We start from the raw sequence: 18,949 nt of genomic DNA, 5'->3' as shown, positions 1-18,949 counted from the left end.
GTTAAGAGCTGATTTCAGCCCTGGATGAGGGATACAGCTGGTGCTAGTTCAGAAGACTGCTGAACTTAAACATCAAATGAATGGAATTTCTGTTTTGATGGAAAACAATCAGAGTTTACAATTTCAGCAATGAATTATGCCAGAAATACTAACAGCTTGATCACTCAGTGATGAGGAGAACACGTGGTTACAGGCAGCTGCAGAAACTACCTGTCAGGAAGGTCACGGCAGGACGGTGCCATACCCCGTCCGTCTGCTGCAAGGGAAGGGCTGGAATAAACACGGGCACCACAGAGTGTCCCCTCAGCGAGGCTGCGGGTGACGCCAAGCTGAGTGGTGCGGTCGATTCCCTGGAGGGAAGGGATGCCGTCCAGAGGGACCTGGGCAGGCTGGAGGCCCATCTGAACCCTGTGAAGTTCAACAAGGCCAAGTGCAAGGTCCTGCACCCGGGCTGGGGCAATCCCCGGTATCAATCCAGACTGGGGGATGAAGGGGTTGGGAGCAGCCCTGCAGAGAAGAACTCAGGGGTACAGGTGGATGAAAAGCTGGACACGGCCCGGCAACGTGCACTGGTAGCCCAGAAAGCAAACCATATCCTGGGCTGCATAAAAAGCGTGGCCAGAAGGTTGAGGGAGGTGATTCTGCCCCTCTGATCCACTCAGGTGACACCCCACCTGGAGTACTGCATCCAGCTCGGGGACACACCCGGGAAAGGTCCTAATTACCCTCCAGAGTGCCCCGGGGCCTCACCTGGGCTTTGCTGCGCTCCAGAGGTCACCCCTTCTACAAAATCTAAAAGTCTAAAAAACCAGAATCGCCTTTAAGTACAAATTCACTTCTATTGATATTTTAGAGGTTGGCATAGGCAACGCTTACGCGTGCTTTTTAGCCCCCACCACCCACATCTAGATCCTCTTCATCTTCCTCCAAAATAGGCAAGAGACCAGACATACAATAACGAGTATCAGTCCGGTTCTTGTTTTCCAGGTCATCACCTGGATCTTCTTCTGCAAGGGCAGCGGGGGTGAAGCCTCCTGTGCCGTCTGCCAGCTCCCCCACAGACCAACCGTCTTCATTCACCCGTCCCAGGACACAAACAGACTGTCCAGCAGTGAGAGGAAGCTCTAGTGCAGGCTGCTCGCTGCGACCGTCAGAAGGATCGTAGCTGTATGGAGCTGTGAATGCTCGAAGCTTCTCTGCTTGTTGTCCCAGAGCCAGTCTGATGGGCTGTTTTTCCACTACTTGTTCTTCTGTCTCACTTGCGGGCTCCTCCCCTGAACGAAGGCAGAACGCAGGACTGTCCTCTGCCCAAGCTGGCTCTGAGGGGCTCTGAAACTAATTCTCTGGTTTACTCACCTGGCCTCAAAACAGTTGCCTGGCTTCTGCGTGGTCCCTTTTTACTTCTCTCTGAGCACTTTATGCCATGTCTCTCACAGCTTTCAGGCTGTGCTCTGCAGCTTCCCATCGGGTTTGCAGAGGGCTGATGGCTTGGATGGCAGCGTTTCCTCCCTCTGCCACTCACATCTGTTCAGGTTAGCGTTTTCAGCTTGAACCTTTTCTGCCCAGAGCATCTGCCCACGGAGATGAGAATTTTCTTTATCCAGTCTGGTGTTTTCATCTGTCATCTCCAGAAGCTTCATCTCTAGCTCTTCACACCTTTGGCTGAGGCTGCTCACGTAGTATGAGCCATCATTGCAGCCAGTTGGGCCTGGAGCTCCTCAGCCACCTTCAGCGTGACTTCGTTCTGCTGGTCCTGTGCCAGCAAAGCTCTGGCAGGCTCTCTGCTTTCTCCAGCCCTCTGCTGAGGAAACAATTTCACGCCCAGTTTCTCAGCAGAGCTTTGGCCGGGCTGTGGCCCTGGAGTATGCATCAGGTACCCAATGATGTCCTGCAGATGCCGGCATCTTTTTCAGCCGCTCGTTGAGGGCAGCTAGCTGAGCATTTTTCTGCTGGGGCCCCTCTGCCTCTGCACACTTCTGGAGAGCTTCTCTTTCTCAGGAGGTGATTCTCCATCTCAAGAGCACTGTGTTGCCTCTCTGGGTCTTGCAGGACAAAGGTCTAAAGTACATCATGTAGATGCTCACGTGCCCAAAAGATGCACCACTGAAGAACATCGAAACAATGAACAGGTAGAAAAGGCTGTCAGAATTGAAGTAGCTCAGGTGGACCTGGACGGGGAGCATAAGGGTGAGCTACTTGTAGTTTGATGGGCCCATGAAACATGGGGACGTCTAGAGAGACATGCAATATGCAGATGGGCTTGTAATCAAGGGGTGGATCTGACCATGGAGGCCATCACACAGGTCACTCATAAATGTGAAACATCTGTTGCAATCCAGAGAGCCACATGAGTGAGGTCTCCTTGGAACAGAGGGAGGTGGCTGGGTGTTCAGGGTGGTGGGGCCTGGCAATGGACTGCATTGGATCGCTGCTAGGAACACGCCAGGGCAAGTGTGACATAACTCACCATGGCAGAAGCAACTACCAGTTGGCTGGAAACATACCTTGAAAACCCTTCCACTGCCCAGAACACCATCTTAGGCCTTGAAAGGCAAATTTTGTGGCAGCATGGTACCCCAGAAAGAATTGAATCAGACAATGGGACTCGTTTCCAAAATAACCTCATAAACTCCTGGGCATTGAGTGGGTGTATCACATCCCCTATCACCCACAAGCCTCTGGAAAGACTGAGAGATATCAAGGACTGCTAAAGACTGTATTGAGAGTGTTGGGCAATGGAGCTTGGAAGCGCTGCGATATAAATACAGCAGAAGCCACTTGGCTGGTTAACTACAGAGGATCTGGTAGGACTTGGTCCTACCCAAAGAAAATCCCCACCTACTGCGGGAGGAGATAAGGTCCGGGTAGTGCACAGAGGGAAGAGACTGGGGAGGGTGATGTGGATTGCTCCTCCCTTGGGAAAAGGCAAACCCATTTGTGGGATTGTCTCTGCTCAAGAACCTGGGTGTACTTGGTGGGTAATGCGGAGGGACGGGGACACCCGGTGTGTGCCTGGAGGAGCTTTAACCTGCAGGCTCTGGGCCAACAAGCAGAGAAGCTTCGAGCATTCACAGCTCCATACAGCTACGATCCTTCTGACGGTCGCAGCGAGCAGCCTGCACTAGAGCTTCCTCTCACTGCTGGACAGCCTGTTTGTGTCCTGGGACGGGTGAATGAAGACGGTTGGTCTGTGGGGGAGCTGGCAGACGGCACAGGAGGCTTCACCCCCGCTGCCCTTGCAGAAGAAGATCCAGGTGATGACCTGGAAAACAAGAACCGGACTGATGCTCGTTATTGTATGTCTGGTTTCTTGCCTATTTTGGAGGAAGATGAAGAGGATCTAGATGTGGGTGGTAGGGGCTAAAAAGCACGCGTAAGCGTTGCCTATGCCAACCTCTAGAATATCAATAGAAGTGAATTTGTACTTAAAGGCGATTCTGTTTTTTTAGACTTTTAGATTTTGTAGAAGGGGTGACCTCTGGAGCGCAGCAAAGCCCAGGTGAGGCCCCGGGGCACTCTGGAAGGTAATTAGGGCCCCACAAAGCCCAGCTATGGTCCTGGGGTGCTCTGGAGGGTAATTTGGGCCCCGCACAGGCCCCTGCAGAGCCTGGGAAAGGCCCCAGGACACTCGGGGGGGTACTTAGGGCCCCGCATAGGCCCCAGGGCCTTTCCAGAGGGCTCCTCTGCCGTGTCAGAGCACTGCTGCTGTGGCAGCGACAGGGACCCCCCTCTCGGGGCTAGCTGCTGTGCACGTCCTCGGTGGGGGGAGCAGAGAGAAGCAGAACAGTGGGTGGCATTGCCCAAGGGACCGTCCGCACAGGCCTCACTCACGTGTCAGGACACGCGCACAGGGCACCTCGACCCCCCTGCTGCCCCTGCCTCCACACCCTGGAAGCAAGCTGAATGAATAGGCTGGGCTTCACCAGGGCTTCCCAGTGTCCCCGTGACCCTCCCGCAGCCCAAACCGGTCCTGCAGGCCTTTTGGCTCAGAGATGCTCCCGCTGGCATCCCCCGAGTGTTGCCCATCACAGCACTTGAGCGTGAAGCCGTATGCCGGGGAACGGAGCACACCGCACGTGCACGCGTGGGCAGGTGCTGCTCACAGGGGAAGCACCAGAGCAGCACGTGCTCCAGGACGTGCTCTGCACTCGCTGCTTCTGTTCCTTAGGAGCATTTCACTGACTGCTTCTTCCACAGGCTGCTTCCAGTCACCAGGGACTTCACCTGACTGCTGGGACTTTTCAAGTATCATGGAGAGAGGCCTGGCAACTGTATCAGCCAGTTCCCTCGGGGATGCATCTCATCAGGTCCCAAAGATTTACATATGCTCACGTTCCTCAGGTGCTCACAAGTCTGATCTTCTCTTACAGTGGGAGGGACTTTGCTACCTCAGTCCCTGCCTTGAGGTCCATCCACTTGAGAAGTGTGGGAAGAGCGGTTGCCAGTGAAGACTTAGGCAAAAACTTGTTGAGTACCTCAGCCACCTCCTCATCCACAGGTACCAGTTTGCCAGTTGTTCCACAGGCTGATTTTTCTTTTTTTTTTTTTTTTTTTTTTTTTAAAAAAGAGAGCACCTTGGTCTGCCCCCACTGTTCCTCCTAGAAAATAAAAAGCACCCCAGTGTTCCTCCTGCCTGGACCGCACACCCTACTCTTCTGCAGCCCCCTTCCATGACCCTCACTAAGCCTGCCAGCTTCACCTCCATCCCTGGGAAGGTGATAGAGCAACAGACCCTGGAAACAACTTCCAACTTGTCCTGTGCAGAACAAAAAGGTGATGGGGAGTCAGCAGGGATTTAGCATCAAAGGCAATACTGACTTATACCCCACCACATGAGGCAGGAAGGTCAGCTCACTCATCAAATGAACCTCCCAGGGGCCAGTGCTCAGAGTTCCAGCTGGCCACTCATCCCAACAAAGAACTACAGTTCAAGCTTTACTGAGCCCTGAAGTACTGTCAATTTTCTTCTGGTTTCCCAGAATTTCCGCCAGCAGCAAACCCTGTTTTACCTTACCTATTGAACTCCCCATGACTGATGCTGCCCCTGGTTTTAGTACCTTTCCAGGGAATGTGGATCCCACAAGGACAACTGGGTGAACTCACCCAGTATCGGCCGTGTCATATGCCACCGCCATGCTCAACAGGCCGGGAACCCACAGACTCTGAACTGAGTCACCAAACTGTTACCAAAATAGATTTGTTTGCATTTTTATTTTCTTCTAGTTTGTGTGTGGCTACTGGAAAGAAGGCAGGAGAAGAAGGCACTAGCTAAAGCCCCTCTGTTCTTGCCAGCAATAAAGGTGGCTCTTGGCTGGGAGCACAAGCAGGACCCCTTGTTACAACTCTTGATTCCTTGTAAGCCATCTGAAGATTATTCACATATTCGTTTTTACAATGACATTGCCTGCCAATGGAAAGTAGAAACTACATATTTGTTTTCCTTTGCTTCCATGCACAGCCTTTGCTTTCTCTTTATTAAACTGCCTTTATCTTGACCCACAAGTTCTTTTTTTTTTTTTTTTTCCTTTTATATTCTCCTCCCCTGTCATGCTGAGGAGGTGGAGTGATAGAGCAGCTGGGTGGGCACCTAGCAGCCAGCTAAGGTCAACCCACCACACAGTGACAGGACAAGGGGCAATGTTTTTAAACTGAAAGAGCACAGATTTAGATTAGACATAAGGAAGAAATTCTTTACTGTGGGGGCAGTGAGACACTGGCACAGGTTGCTCAGAGGAGCTGTGGCTGCCCCCTCCCTGGAAGGGTTCAAGGCCAGGTTGGACGGGGCTTTGAGCAACCTGGTCTGGTGGAAGGTGTCCCTGCCTGTGGCAGGGGGGCTGGACTAGATCATCTTAGAAGGTCCCTTCCAACCCAAACCATTCTATGATTCTGTGATGGAGAAAACTGTGTTAACATCGGTAGTTACAGCACTAAGATGTTCTCTCACCTCAAAGCCAGAGATATTCACTCAATAGCAACGCACACAATTAGATTGTGTTTGTACACAACAATTTTTTCAGAAGCATCAGAACCAGGGTCATAGGGTCCTTCCCAAAGCATATGTAACATGAGCAAGTCTTAAAATAGCAAAATCAAACCTCAGTAACTGTTAATGGATTCTCACTTGCAGTTTGCAACACTAAAATTTGCTATTTAACTCAGCGTGGAATACTGGTGCATGTACTAATACCAATAATAGTATCATAAGAGCTAAAACATGAAGAAATCTATTACAGGCAGATGTAGAATTATGCAGAACACAGAAGCAACAATGAGAATTTCAAATGCAAGATGGAAACACAAAGCCCCTCATGAAATATGATCAGAAGCAGAAAACTGGAGTTAGAAGTGGCATACCAAAAAAGCAAGGAGCAAGCCAAAAAAAGGAGGAATTGAAGTAGCTGAGATGAGAGATAGCCAGGCACAAGCAGAACAAAGGAGTATTTCATAGCCCCAGTGCAATAAACACTGCTTATTTGGTACAGTAACTAAGCCACACTTTCAGAACAACATTCATGTTGTTTCCTTTGCAGTAGTTAAAAACAACATTTTTGCTTCATTGTTATGTTTGAGAAAATACTGCCTGTTCTTAAGAACTGCAATTTGCCTTCCCCTCCTGGAGCCAGTGAGGAGTTAACTGTTGTGTTGCCAGTCTGAGAGACAACCTCAAGTCAAACAATCTGCACGCACACACCAAAGTCCCCAGATCACCTTGGCTAGCCACTGTGTATTTTGGCCCCCTCAGTCACAAAATGACAACATTTGGCAAGTATTTAATTTGCTGCTAAAACAGCTCCAAAGCTACTTCCACCTTCTAAACTGTGGAGCCAAATCATTTGGCAAGTTCCCACGAAATATCTATACAGACCTGGTTCCACAAAGCTGTGTTCTGATGTCCTAACTACTGATCCTGCTCCAGAGCTGTGGCAAAACAAATTATAGCTTTTGCATGTGGCTACTTATGACTATAAGGTTAAGAAGAGACTGGGAAAAGTCCCTGTTCCAGTTTTTTGCTGACATATTTGGCATTTGCCATGTCTCTGCTGTAAGACATGCTACTGTTGATGCCAACATTGTAATTAATTTACAGCACATTATGGACAGCCTCTACTGAAAACTTATGGCACCAGTTAGTCTTAAAAGCATCCCCAGCCCTTCAGGCGGGCTTCACTGCCATCCGAATATAGTGCTCTACACACGTACACAAAAATTTCCACCTAGCAAAGCACACGCATGACTAACCCAAATATTCTAGTGCATTAATGCTTACCCAAGTATACTTGCCAAGTCATCATCTTTCGTAACAGGCTGACCAGGATGTGGTTTAATCGCATTAAGTCACCAAACGATCAAAGATAATTTGACATGGCTGAAGGCAATATTCCATTTTTCCAGAGAGGTTTCACAGTCAACTTAGCAGAGGGCTACACCATACCATGGGTTAGTGACGGGTTCCCTAGTCAGTATCTTAAAGCTTTAAAATTCAGCTAAAAGTAGCAGATACAAAAGTAATTCACATATGGTGAATATGGTGAATTTTCATTCAGCTGAGAGTTATTTAAAGTTTCAGCATTCTTTAGTACTTCAGAAAGAAAACACGGGAAAACATGAAGAAAAGTCACAGCAAATTATGTCTAAGAGATTCTTGGTTTTAAACTATATCCACTAAAGAACACTTATACAAAAAGCTGCAAAGAATTTAAGTCTCACAGTTTAGGAGAAGATGGTAAGAGCACATTTTGTTTGCCTCAAATGCAAATTATTTCAAGCAAAAGAAACTACAGGATAATCTCTGCCTTTTTCTGTAGAAGCCCAAAGCACTAGCATCAATGCTTCAGAAGATAAAGCAAAGTGGTGCCATTATCAACTGAAAGCGTAACATAAGGAGCTGTATGATGCAGAAACAACACTGCCAGTTTTCACAGCAAAGATCTTCCTTGCAGGGTTTTACAAAGGATATGATCTGACTAAACACTCTTCAGTACATATAAACAACCCTGACAGTTTTTCTCCAGTGTGCTTAGATGAGGCCGGAGACAAGACTACAGCTAGTTCTACGCCTGCAAAGAATGCTTAGCTTTGAAGAAAGAAAATCTCCTTCCAGTTCCAAGTTAAATATTTGCCACCGAGATCTTTTTCCTAAAACATGTGGAATTATTCTTATTGATAATTTCTCAGCATAAATATATTTAAGATTTCTAGCTATCCATCTCTGAACAGGAAATCACTATAATGACAACTAATCAAGAAATATTAAAAAAATTAAGTAAGAAAATGGCTAATTCCATGGCTCTAAATGCAACAACATAGAATTTGATACCAAGACATTTTCAAACTGGACATCATAAAGGAAGCCTTCCATCCCACCGGCGTCACAGGCCTCAAAAAAATCATTGGTGCTCCTAGCACAATATGGTGAGGTTCATGATGGAAAGCTACCTCTGAAAGCTGAATTGAAAGCTTGATTTTATATTGGATATAACTCATTATTTTAAATACAAACAAATCAGTGAACAAAGAAAATTATGAGATGGTAAGAGATTAAATGCAGATATATATATATTCTTGAAAGATATAGAATAAGAATTCTTTAAAAATGTAATATGAACTTTATTGTATATATCATTCCATAACCATTTTGAGATATGAGAATAAATACAACCAAACCTTTAAGTAACCGAAGGTGGGAGACATATATCTGAATAAAATTGTCTGCCAAAGTGACATAAATCATCTTGAAGATTACCAAACCATTTGGTTTCAAATTCTGTGGCTGATGCAGTTACCAATGATGACAGCACTGAAGGGCCTATGCATTTTACCTCACCCTGAAATTCCTCTTTTAGTTTTTCTGGTATGAGATCCTGCCCCATAACCTACAAACAGAGTAGGAAAGAAGATGAGAAACAAGAAAATAACTTACAGATAAAACAGCAAGTATGACATTAATAACAGATCTTTACAGGAAAAGCCCTTGGCCATAAACCACACGCCATCCAGAAGTTTCCAAGTCACGATCAAGTTGTCTGCCTGCTGCACTTCTGCAATAAACACGGAGAACTGAGAGCCCCAGCCTCCAGCCACACAACCCCACCCAGCTTCTGGCTACGCTCGGCCAGGGGGATTTTTACTGAATGGCAGCAGAACTCTCAACTCCAACTCTGCATTCAGTGCTCACCTTGCAAAGGCACCAACACCGATCGCCTCGTGGGGGGTGTCGGTCCAAGGGAAGCAAGGAGAGAAGTTTCTTTCCCAACCTTTCCAAGCCCTGAGATGGTCTGCATGCTGCTGCCCTCTTACGGGTGAAATCCCGCACGGCTGCCTGCCGCCCCAGCAACCGCTTGGCTTTCTCTGACTTAAAGCTGCAATACTGGCAGCAAAGTTAGAATCTCGCTGGCTTCCTTTTGTTCCTTAAGATAAAAGCCAGGAATTCTATAAATAGCACTAAAAATTTTTAATCTCTATGAATAAAGTCATGCAATGTTACTCTCCTCCTTTGTATTTGTTTAAAACTAGAATCCAGTACATCAAACAGAACAAAGAAATCATGTAAAAAGATGTCTCTGGCTTGTTCTGAAAATGTTTAATACTTTTTGGGCAAGTGTTTAATACTGCTGTGGCCATCACAATAATCTCCACTTCCATTTCATACTTGTGATTTACTTTGTGTTATCTAAAATTCCTGAGATAAAATCTGCGTCCCAGGAAACGCACAGTGATGATGCATCTGCAAATACAAGTCCCATGAGAAACTTAACAACCCTGAACATTCCTGAAAGGAGAATCTCAGCAGAACAGAGATACACCTGCATGACACAAGCCTGTGCTACCTAGCTATCACTGTCAGTTCCAGATAACATGCTACGGGGGTAACCCGCCCCAGCTAATTTACTTTGCTTCCTGGCACAGTTAATTAGCTCAGGGGAGTGCCACACTTAACAGGACTTTGTGCCTGAACTGGCTCAGGTACCTCAACCAGCCTACATATAGCTGAGAACTTGCACACGGTGAAACATCCCCTTACCTTGGTCATCAACAGCAAGGAGCTCTCGCTGAAACCAAGTTGTGCCACTTTGTCAGCAATTTCTTCTTGACTTTTTATGTTATTCTCTAGTGCAAAGGATGACTGTTGCAACTGGGTAAGCTGAAGTAAAAGCCTGAAATGAAAAAGGCAGTTTAAAAAAGGGCACAGCTGGCAAAAGAGTAACTCAGTGAACCTAAAAACAATCAACACATGATACTTTAAACAGCTCTTCTTCCTGGCTTTTGCCAGCTGCAAAAACTGCAAAGAAATTAACGCATCCATATCAATCTACTATGGGTATGGTGTATCTGTGCTATGACAGAAGTACTGAGAAGTACTTCTGAAAAACAACATGCCAAGTAACTCTGGTTCCTTCGTGCAAACATTTTTCTCCCCATGTATTCATCACACAATTTAACAGTGAAGCTTGGATCTGCTAGCATTAACTGCAGTACCTCAGGTGTCCCACACCCTTATTAAGCCCTAACAAGATGGCAGCGCATTTTTGCCTATGGAAGTGATTATCTTTGTAACCTGAAAAGCTAGAAACCTGGGGGTTTTAGACAAATCTCAGACATCCTCCCCACACAGGCCAAGCCTGGAATATTTTCTAAAATCTTTCACCACAGTTTTATGGTGAAGGCAGTGCCCCAGAAGTCACCACCGTGATTTGGTGAAGGTCAGACACTCTGCTCACAATGTGGCTTCTTGTCACTGAGGGATCGCATCACCAACTGCTTGACCAGAGAGAGCAGTGGCTGTTTCCAGAGTTCTCCTCACACAAGGACCATAGAACGGGTCAGCAGAGGAAATATCAAAGTATATTCAATCAAGGGACCACTGGGCCTTAGTTACTGAAACTATGTTCAATTCAAGCTTTATGCATAAAGAACAACAACAATTTTGTTTATCACATTTACAGAAGTTAAATGAAGCAAGTGTTACAATAAAGGTGTGTATTTTTATAAAGAGAAGACTCGAGCTCTTAGATGAAAGATTTCATTTAAGCATTAGAAGCATCAAAATTTACAAGTCTGAGCTACAAACCATTTGTAAATTCAGTAAAGTTTTCACTGGGAAATTCAAAGTAAAAATGGAAAGTATTTTTAATTTGTAAAGCGTTTTTGTTTCAAAATTTGCATCAACAGAATGTAAATTAAACAAAAGCATTTCTGCAATTTCTTTATTGGTTGACAAAACTAGAAGAGTTCATGATGCTTTAACACTGAACCTTATTTCCTACAAAAAGCAATACCAACACCCCTTTTCCAGGTGCATTTTACCCTGCACGTATGTTTATGCAACATCCACATCTCACTTAAAATCCAACAGACCTGAAAACGTTACACAACCTAATTAAGGCATAAGCCCTGAGCAGCAGTTTACCCTGAACAAGTGTATCTGCAAATATAAACCACAATACCACTTTGTGAAACTGTGCAGCCAAGTAAGCAAATCCCACAATTTTTAACTGTCTCAATGCTGAACTACACACACTGAAACAAGCAACACAGATTGTTTTATGTTAACGTAGCTTTAATATTCAATATCAGTACTAAATCTATTAACTTCTCCCAAGTAGCAATTACAGTAACCATCTTTTAGTCTGAGTACAGTTAAAAGCTACTGTATCTTTTTTACATTTCTTAAATCTTGCCCTAACAGGGCAGTTATGAAGTGTTCTCTGTAAACATTTGTGGAAGTTCATAAAATGGCTTTAAATACGCCTGGTGACTAATTGCTGAGAGGCAAGAGGGGGGGAAAAAATTCAAGACTATTTTAACAAAACCAGTTCCTAATTATCTCTTTGAAAGATTATGTTTTAGGGATTTTTGTTGGGTGCAAGAGTTTTAGGAAGAGAGGGAAGAAAAGGAAAGAGCATTTTAATGCAGCCCTGTCAATCAGCTGTCACAGAGTTCATTTTTCAACCTCATCCATTATGCAGATTGGGGTATTATTATAATACATTTTCGCTCAAGCATGAGGCTTCAAGCAAATAAGACAGGTGGCACTCACAGAAGGAAGACTGGCTAGCCTTCCCTTTGGGGCTCTTCTGCTGCTGCATCTTTATTACCAAACCGGGAAACAGCCATGTTCTAACAGAAGCATTTGTTGAAGAACAAGCCCTTTTGTATACAGTTACTTGAAAAGATTCATATGTCATTAAAAAAATGCTTTACTTCTCAACAGTGCATGACACTGCTTTAATCCTTCCACTCAGATTGAGTTTGTTCACAGCCACCACGCTAGTGGATTTTATTAGATCTAAAACAGTAGCAGGGTGCTTTAAAGTTAGCATTGCCAATGATGAAACAAACATTTAATTGAAAATGTAAACTGAAAATTTTAAGGCCGGGAAAAATATGCATTAAACGGTTCTCAGTTGGGAGAAGTTAACATTTTTCTAAGAATACATTTAGTTACCTTGCCCTAATAAACGAGGCACACGCCTTTATCCCAACCTTCTTTGACATGTTCTGCTCCCAGGGCTCGGAGGCTGTGCATTTCATTTCGTCCGTCCTTTCTGGATCTTCCCAAGTGCAGAGGAATTCTTTTACAGCTTGACTGCCACTACAAGTCACTGCAATCTCCCTCTCTGCTTCTGTAGCAAGGCTGGACCAAGGGCCTTCTTTCTGGCCATCTGATCTGTGAGGCTGCAAATTAGTCTCTCTTCCAGTTGATATTTTGAAACTACTATCACTTACACTAACCTCTTCAGGCTGATTCAGATTTGTTTCTGGAATGACTAATGGAGACAAATTCTGTAATAGGCTCATATAAAGTTCAGCAAGTAACTTCCAGTACCAAGGGTTGAAAGGATGTAAGCAGATCAGTTGCTGCAGACACGTGATCTTTTTTTCTACATTTTCCAGACTCTTGTAAATGGCAAACTGCAGGTTGAGAACCGTTGTTAAGTGATCCGTGTTAGTAGCGCCGTTTCTCTAGAAACGAAAGATAATAGATTAAAAACAGGAGTAGAACAGAATCACCCTTCAGAGCCTAAGAAAACGTCTCCCTGAATAATGACACACAAATACCACTAAAGGTAGTTTTTAAATTGTACAAAACTGTGCTCTTCATTTTGAATGATACACGACACAGATCATGCACTACCAAGCTGACAGCATTCCCTCTCGCTGCCTTGTGCCAGTCTGAAAAGCAAGAAGGCCCGACCACTGTCATTTGTTTATTTCCCTTCAGAGTTTTAGACAGTTGCCCTTCTTACATAAACTATATATAAACCCTTCTAGCATAAACACCTTTTATATAAAATAAACAGCAGCAGTAAAATTCCAGCAGACTTCAGAGCCTCTGGACTTTTTCCTTTATGGGAAAAACTCAATTTGTGGTTAGTTACTCTTCTTGGTGGCAGTTTGGCAGCACATATATGGAAATAGAAGGGAGTTTTGAACCATCACTTTTATAGGGGAAAGATTTAAGCATTCATTTATCCCCTTTCTTATAATTCCTATTACATTACATTAATTCTGCCTGGCAGAGCACGATATTTAGTCCCTTCCAGAACTAGCAGTCTCCCTGCACAGGGAGCTCGTTGTGGTACAGGGTGTTCTGATTTCTAAGGAGTGATTATATCTGCAGTGACAGTTACCCTCTGTTTACCAAATACTCTGAGCACTGAACATCCTGAAGGATTATACACATTATTTTCCAGAAAATGGTCCATATAAAAGAACTACTAGCAATATTTTTTACGCTCAAAGCCTAAAAGAACGATCGCAGTATTTACCATTTTTTCTGCAATATCCAGAGCCTCCTTGTGCCTTCCTAAGCGATATAAACACCGAGCCTGGCCCTCTTGGACATCTCGTCTCATTGCAATGTTACTGGGAGGTAAGAGTAGTAAGCAGTTTGTGTATTCACACAGGGATTTCTAGTAGTTTCGACAAAAAGAAAAGCCAAACAAAACAGTGAGAGATTTTCATCTAAAGGCAAGCCTGATGGTATGCTTTGTTTATGACTACACTCACAAAGGGAATTCAGGAGCTGAAGTCCACATTTTCATTTCTCCAGACACAGCTACCACCTAAGCCAGCAACAGACAAGGGCCTCAGTACTACACAGCCAAGTCTAGACAGTGATGAGCAACCTCAATCCTAACTCATGTTTAAGCTCTGGCAGGATTCACCACACATCAGTCCACTTCCCCACCAGACCTGATCCAGAAGGGATCATCTACTGACCTGGGCAATATGCAGCACAAGGCATCTTTCCCCCAGCTACCAACTCAGTGACCAGAGCACTCATCCTAAATTTGGGGGACCTTGTTTCAAATCCGTAACATCCTCCACAGGAAGGTTTGAACCTGCAAGTACCTCACCTGACATGAAAAATCAAGAAGTTGGAGAATGCAACAAGGAAGGTGAATCTCCATTGTTCCTGTAGGGTGGTTCTAATTTGCACAAAATAATTAAATATTAATTGGGCTAAGGAAAAAGACAAGAATGAGCAGTACTTCTGTAGCTTAATGCTCAGGGCACTCACCAGGACGCCAATTAACATTTAAATACATTAAATTACATATTCACTGAAGCTAAGACTGGAATCTTGGTTCCTCCCCCTCCATGTGAATGCTCAAACCAGAAGACTAAAGAGGAATGCTTATTCTCCCATCTCTCAAAATTAATATTTAATTATTCCTTGCAAACTTGAATGGTTCTAACAGAAAGAGCTTCCAGGCGACTTACCCTAAATAGTTCCTAGCAAAATGGCTGAAATATTTTTCTTCCCTGGTGCTAAGCTTGCATTCCTTCTTAAGCAAAAGAGGGAGCTCCCTTCTGCCCAGTGGGTGCAGCAGCCACTGGTGAAAATGGATCAGAGGAGGGTTGCAAGACACCCCTGTTTGCCTTGTTATGTGACAAAGGGATATAACCTGGCAAGGATTGGGCATTATGAATCCCAAGCAGACTCTACAGTCATTTATATCCTAAAAATGGGCACACCTTAGATCACTGCTGTCCTTGGCATTTCCTATCAAGTGGCCTAGGCCGACATAAAAAAGTATTCACAAGTGAAGATATTACTACCCCCACTTACTTACTTCCAGCCCCCTTCCTAAGGTCGGTGCTCTCAAATCCGTAATTTTATGTGCAGTCTTAGTTCTGGTTCTATCACAGTCATCCAGGTTAGCAATAAGACTGAAAACTAGGCATTTTTAACATGGATAACTGTGACAGAAATGGGTTAGGAACCAATGGTTTGCTCCACTAGCAGATCTGAGGGGGTGTCATTCTCTCCAGAGAGGGCACCACAGCACACAGCAAGGAGCAATCTGCTCTTCCTGAGGGTCAGCAGCCATGTCTGACCGCAGTCTGAGGCATTTTTCTTCTAAGCACACTTTTATTAATCCCTTCAGGGCATCTCAGCTGAGACTGAAAAGCATCTGTCATGTACAGACAAGGCAGCAGTAGCACTGCAATAACATTAAAAAGCAGAAGTCTGTGCCAACTGAGGTACAAAAAGATCCACAAATCCAATGGGCAAGGCGACAGGAGTGGAGTCAGAAGTCAGCCTGAGGGCTTGGAAATCAGGGAGCCTGTAATGCAAATCATAGCCTGGAACGATAAACTATTGCAGTTGAAACAAGACCAAAAGCCGCTGGTTTCAATCAGGAAACAAGGTAACAAAAGACTGGATCCTGCAACTAGGACTATAGAGGCAGGAGAGCATTGATGATCAGGAACATGGCTCAGGAAACAGGCAGTGAGGGCAGGGTCTAGGACTACATCAGGCAAGACCAGAAAAGGGGAATATAAATGCACCCCAAAGGCACAGCCAGCCATCCAGAGCAAGGGGAAGTGGCAGAGGTAGGACAATTAATGATGAGTCTCATAAACCAGCTGTCAGGAACCTGACAACTACAGTCAGCTTTGGACTGACAGCAGGGGGGAGCTCTGAGAAAGGTGAGCAGGCAGCCAGTGATTTGACAGCCTTTGTGGGACATGGTATTATCCCCCGGGGCAGAGAAATCGAGAAATCCACATGCTTAACTCTGGCTGACCATGACTTCCACGGCCACACACACCAGCTCTGCTCACCACTGAACCACTCAGATGGGCAAGCCTCATCTAGATCAGCTCCGGGTGCAGAGCAGCATTCCTGGCCAGTTTACACTGACTTCATGCTGACTCCTGGAAAAATGACATCTAGCGGGGGGAGCTGGCCAGAACACAGTTACCCATCGTGGCCGGGCTGCAGCTCAGCCAGCAGGACGGCTCCTCACCCGGCCACAGGAACTGCCGGTGGAGCTGTCACACTTTCAGCACAAACGAGGAGCCACCAAGCTGGACGCAACCCCACCGCTGACTCCAGCACCTCCACGCCATGGCTCAGCTGGGAGGCTTTTACATAAACAAGCACAAACGTTCATGCAGCACAGCGGGGACTACAGGATCACCCCAGTTAACATCCCCGCAACTTCCACCCACCAGGGCCCGGGCTCGGCCCAGACCCCAGGCCGTGCGAGAGCCCTGGAAATACCTCAAACTCCCGCTGCCGGTAGGCCCAGTCCGCCCGGAACTTGCTGACCGTTAGCCCGTCGGCGCCTTCCCCGCCGTCCGCCTCGCTGAGAAACCACTGCGGGCACAGCACAACCCCGTCAGGGGGGCCGAGGCCGCCCCCCAGGCCGCCCCTTCGGCCGGGCCCGCCCGCCGCCCCCGCCTCCTCACGCAAGGCTCGCAGTGCTTCGCGCCGCAGGGCGGCCCGGCCCCGGTCCCGGCCCCGGTCCCGGCCCCGGTCGCCGTCCCCGTCCCGGTTCCGGCCGCGGCCCCCGGGCCCCGCTCCCGGCTCGGGGCGAAGAGGGAATCCTCGAACGGCCAGCCCAGCAGCGCCTCCATCCCGCCGCCCGGCTGCAGCGCGCCCCCTGCCGGGCCGCCGCTCCGGGAGGTCCGCCAAGCAGCGGCGTCGCGGCGGAGGCGAGCCGCCAGGGAGCACCGAGTCAGGGCCGGCGCGGGCTAGAGGGGACGCGGCAGGCAGCGGCCATCTTAGTCAGGGGCGGTGTGAGGGGCTGGGGCGCGCGGCCCGCTGGGAGCTGTAGTCCCGGTGGCCGCGCCCCGGGCCCCTCTCGGCACCCCACAGCCAGAGCGGCCCTGGGAGGCGCCGTGTCCTCCCCGCGCCGCACCGGCTGGGAGATGAGAACCGGCTGCGGCAGGGCGGTGCTTTCCCCCCGACCGCCCCCCGCTCGGTCGGGGCGCTGGCTGGAAAGGGGGGCACCGGAAGGCTCGGCCTCACGGCACCTTCTTACTCCCCGTCTCTGGCGTTTGCCCGTCTGTTCCGGGGGGGGTGTGGCTGGCACTGCCCGGCGGGCCGCAGGGCTGTCGCGGCTGCCCGGCTCTGGCAAGGCGTTTGGTCACGAGTCCCTGGGAGGGAAATGTTGTAAGACCTTGTAACAAATAGTTGAATCAAAGTGTCCTGCGCTTTGATAAATTAATTGCATAATTGTAGAGTTGTTCCCTTAGTATCTTGGCCCAGTGCCTCTGTGGGGGTGGATGGGAGTGTGTTTCGGTAACTTTTCCATTTGATTTCAGTTCTGCCCCACAGCAGAAGGGGAAACTTGTGAAATCTCAGGCTTTTTGAGACAGGATTTCCCAAAGTCCCCTATAGTGCTATGGGAAAAGGGGACATGACAAAGTGAAGACTAATCCTAGAGCTTCCTCAAGACTAAAAGATTCTCCAGCACGCCACTGCTCATTAACAGCACCTAGGTGAAGCTATAGCTACCCTAGCTGTTCTGCCCTGCCTCATGATACTGCTGTGCGCAGTGTGCCATGTTTTACGTGCACTGCAATGCTGTTTATTCTCTCCACCTTGCCAGTCTGTCCATCCAGGAAGGTCTATTTTGTCCCATCTAATCACTATGCAGGTTTGGAGAAGATAAGCTGAAAAGTCCTCCTTGTACTTCCTTAACCTGCAAAATGGACTAGCGAACCATGTCTATTCCACAACAGCTTTTGAGGCCAAAGCACTGCTTGTATGGATAATTTTAAAGGTTTCCTTTCTAATGGCTTTGGGGCTTGGTTTTGTTTTTTTCTAAGTGAATACATGGTCAAAATATCCTTCCATACCAGCATAGCTATGATTGGATGTAGCATCAGCTGGCATAAATCCCTGGGTAGAAACTCAACTTTGGCAGGTAGATTTGATCAAAAAAAAACAAAAGGGGATTGAGGTTTCTTTTGCTTTTAAACTTGCTGTTTGGCAGACAAGCCTTCCTGAACATAGGAAACTGCTTAGCAAGTAAGGCTGGAGAGAATCATAAGTTTGCTCAACATGCTTCAGCCTTTTTGTTACAAGCGTCAAGGTAGGTGAGCACAGTCAGAGCTGCTTGTATGAGCACACCCAAACCATTTGGCTTCCTCCTGCCCGCAGACCAGTGTGATGAGCTGCTGCAGGACAGGCAGAGCGCACAGGAGTCAGCCTGCAGAGGTTAGCATTAGTGTCTAAACAGTGCCAGTGTCTGCACGTCTCATATACACTGAACACACGTGTTCCTTTCCCACTCCTCCAGGACTGTTGGTCACGCTGCAACACATCAATCTAATGAGCAAAGCATGAAAATCCAGCAAGACGATTAAGAACAAATCAAAAAGAAGAAAAACCAAAAAAGAAACATGAGTAATCAAAGAGAAATGTGGCCCCAGCTCAAAGTAAAACACAAAGAGCAAGGCACTCCCAGGGGCAAATCCCAGAGCAGCCAGTTGGCTGCCAGCTTGGATTGCGGAGTCCTCCAGGGCTGGGGGTTTCAGCCATCATGGCCTCTGCGGATACCAACGTGGTCTGCAAACGCTCTGTGTTGCAATGCAGAGAATGCCTTTGTCTGGTAACTCAGCGATAGGAGAGCAGCGATTCCTGAGCACCACACATGGGGCCTAACAGCTGACTGGATGGTTTCAGTCGTAAGTCATGGGCATA

The 18,949-nt window shown here is 47.0% G+C and overlaps 1 protein-coding gene across 2 annotated transcripts; it reads right to left on the bottom strand.

Moving 5' to 3' along the window:
- Nucleotides 1-8,586: 8,586 nt before the first annotated feature.
- On the bottom strand, nt 8,587-17,300 carry CUNH8orf76 (chromosome unknown C8orf76 homolog). Of its 2 annotated transcripts, XM_032999682.2 has the most exons (6): nt 16,708-17,295; nt 16,520-16,615; nt 13,770-13,913; nt 12,446-12,963; nt 10,022-10,154; nt 8,587-8,873 (listed from the first exon to the last, which is right to left on the bottom strand). In XM_032999682.2, the coding sequence occupies exons 1-6, from the start codon at nt 16,873-16,875 to the stop codon at nt 8,667-8,669; spliced, it is 1,266 nt and encodes a 421-aa protein (XP_032855573.2). In that variant the 5' UTR covers nt 16,876-17,295; the 3' UTR covers nt 8,587-8,666. The 2 variants fall into 2 exon arrangements, with proteins under 2 accessions (XP_032855573.2, XP_042642086.1); XM_042786152.1 differs by lacking the exon at nt 13,770-13,913 and having other exon boundaries at nt 16,708-17,300.
- Nucleotides 17,301-18,949: the final 1,649 nt, after the last annotated feature.

This window comes from Tyto alba, unplaced genomic scaffold (assembly GCF_018691265.1).
Source record: "Tyto alba isolate M040663 unplaced genomic scaffold, T.alba_DEE_v4.0 Super-Scaffold_9, whole genome shotgun sequence".
NCBI classification, from domain to species: Eukaryota; Metazoa; Chordata; class Aves; order Strigiformes; family Tytonidae; genus Tyto; species Tyto alba.
The sequence above is the reverse complement of the archived record's forward strand: the minus strand, read 5'-3'. Positions and strand labels throughout refer to the sequence as shown.

What these genes read in the sequence shown, in the direction of transcription:
- CUNH8orf76 (XM_032999682.2), bottom strand. Translation starts at nt 16,875, where the DNA reads ATGGAGGCGCTGCTGGGCTGGCCGTTCGAGGATTCCCTCTTCGCCCCG. An exon ending in TGGATATTGCAGAAAAAATG is followed by an intron (nt 12,964 to 13,769) that starts GTAAATACTGCG and finishes TTTCGTTTCTAG; the next exon opens with AGAAACGGCGCTACTAACAC. An exon ending in GCCTCGTTTATTAGGGCAAG is followed by an intron (nt 10,155 to 12,445) that starts GTAACTAAATGT and finishes TTTTCATTTCAG; the next exon opens with GCTTTTACTTCAGCTTACCC.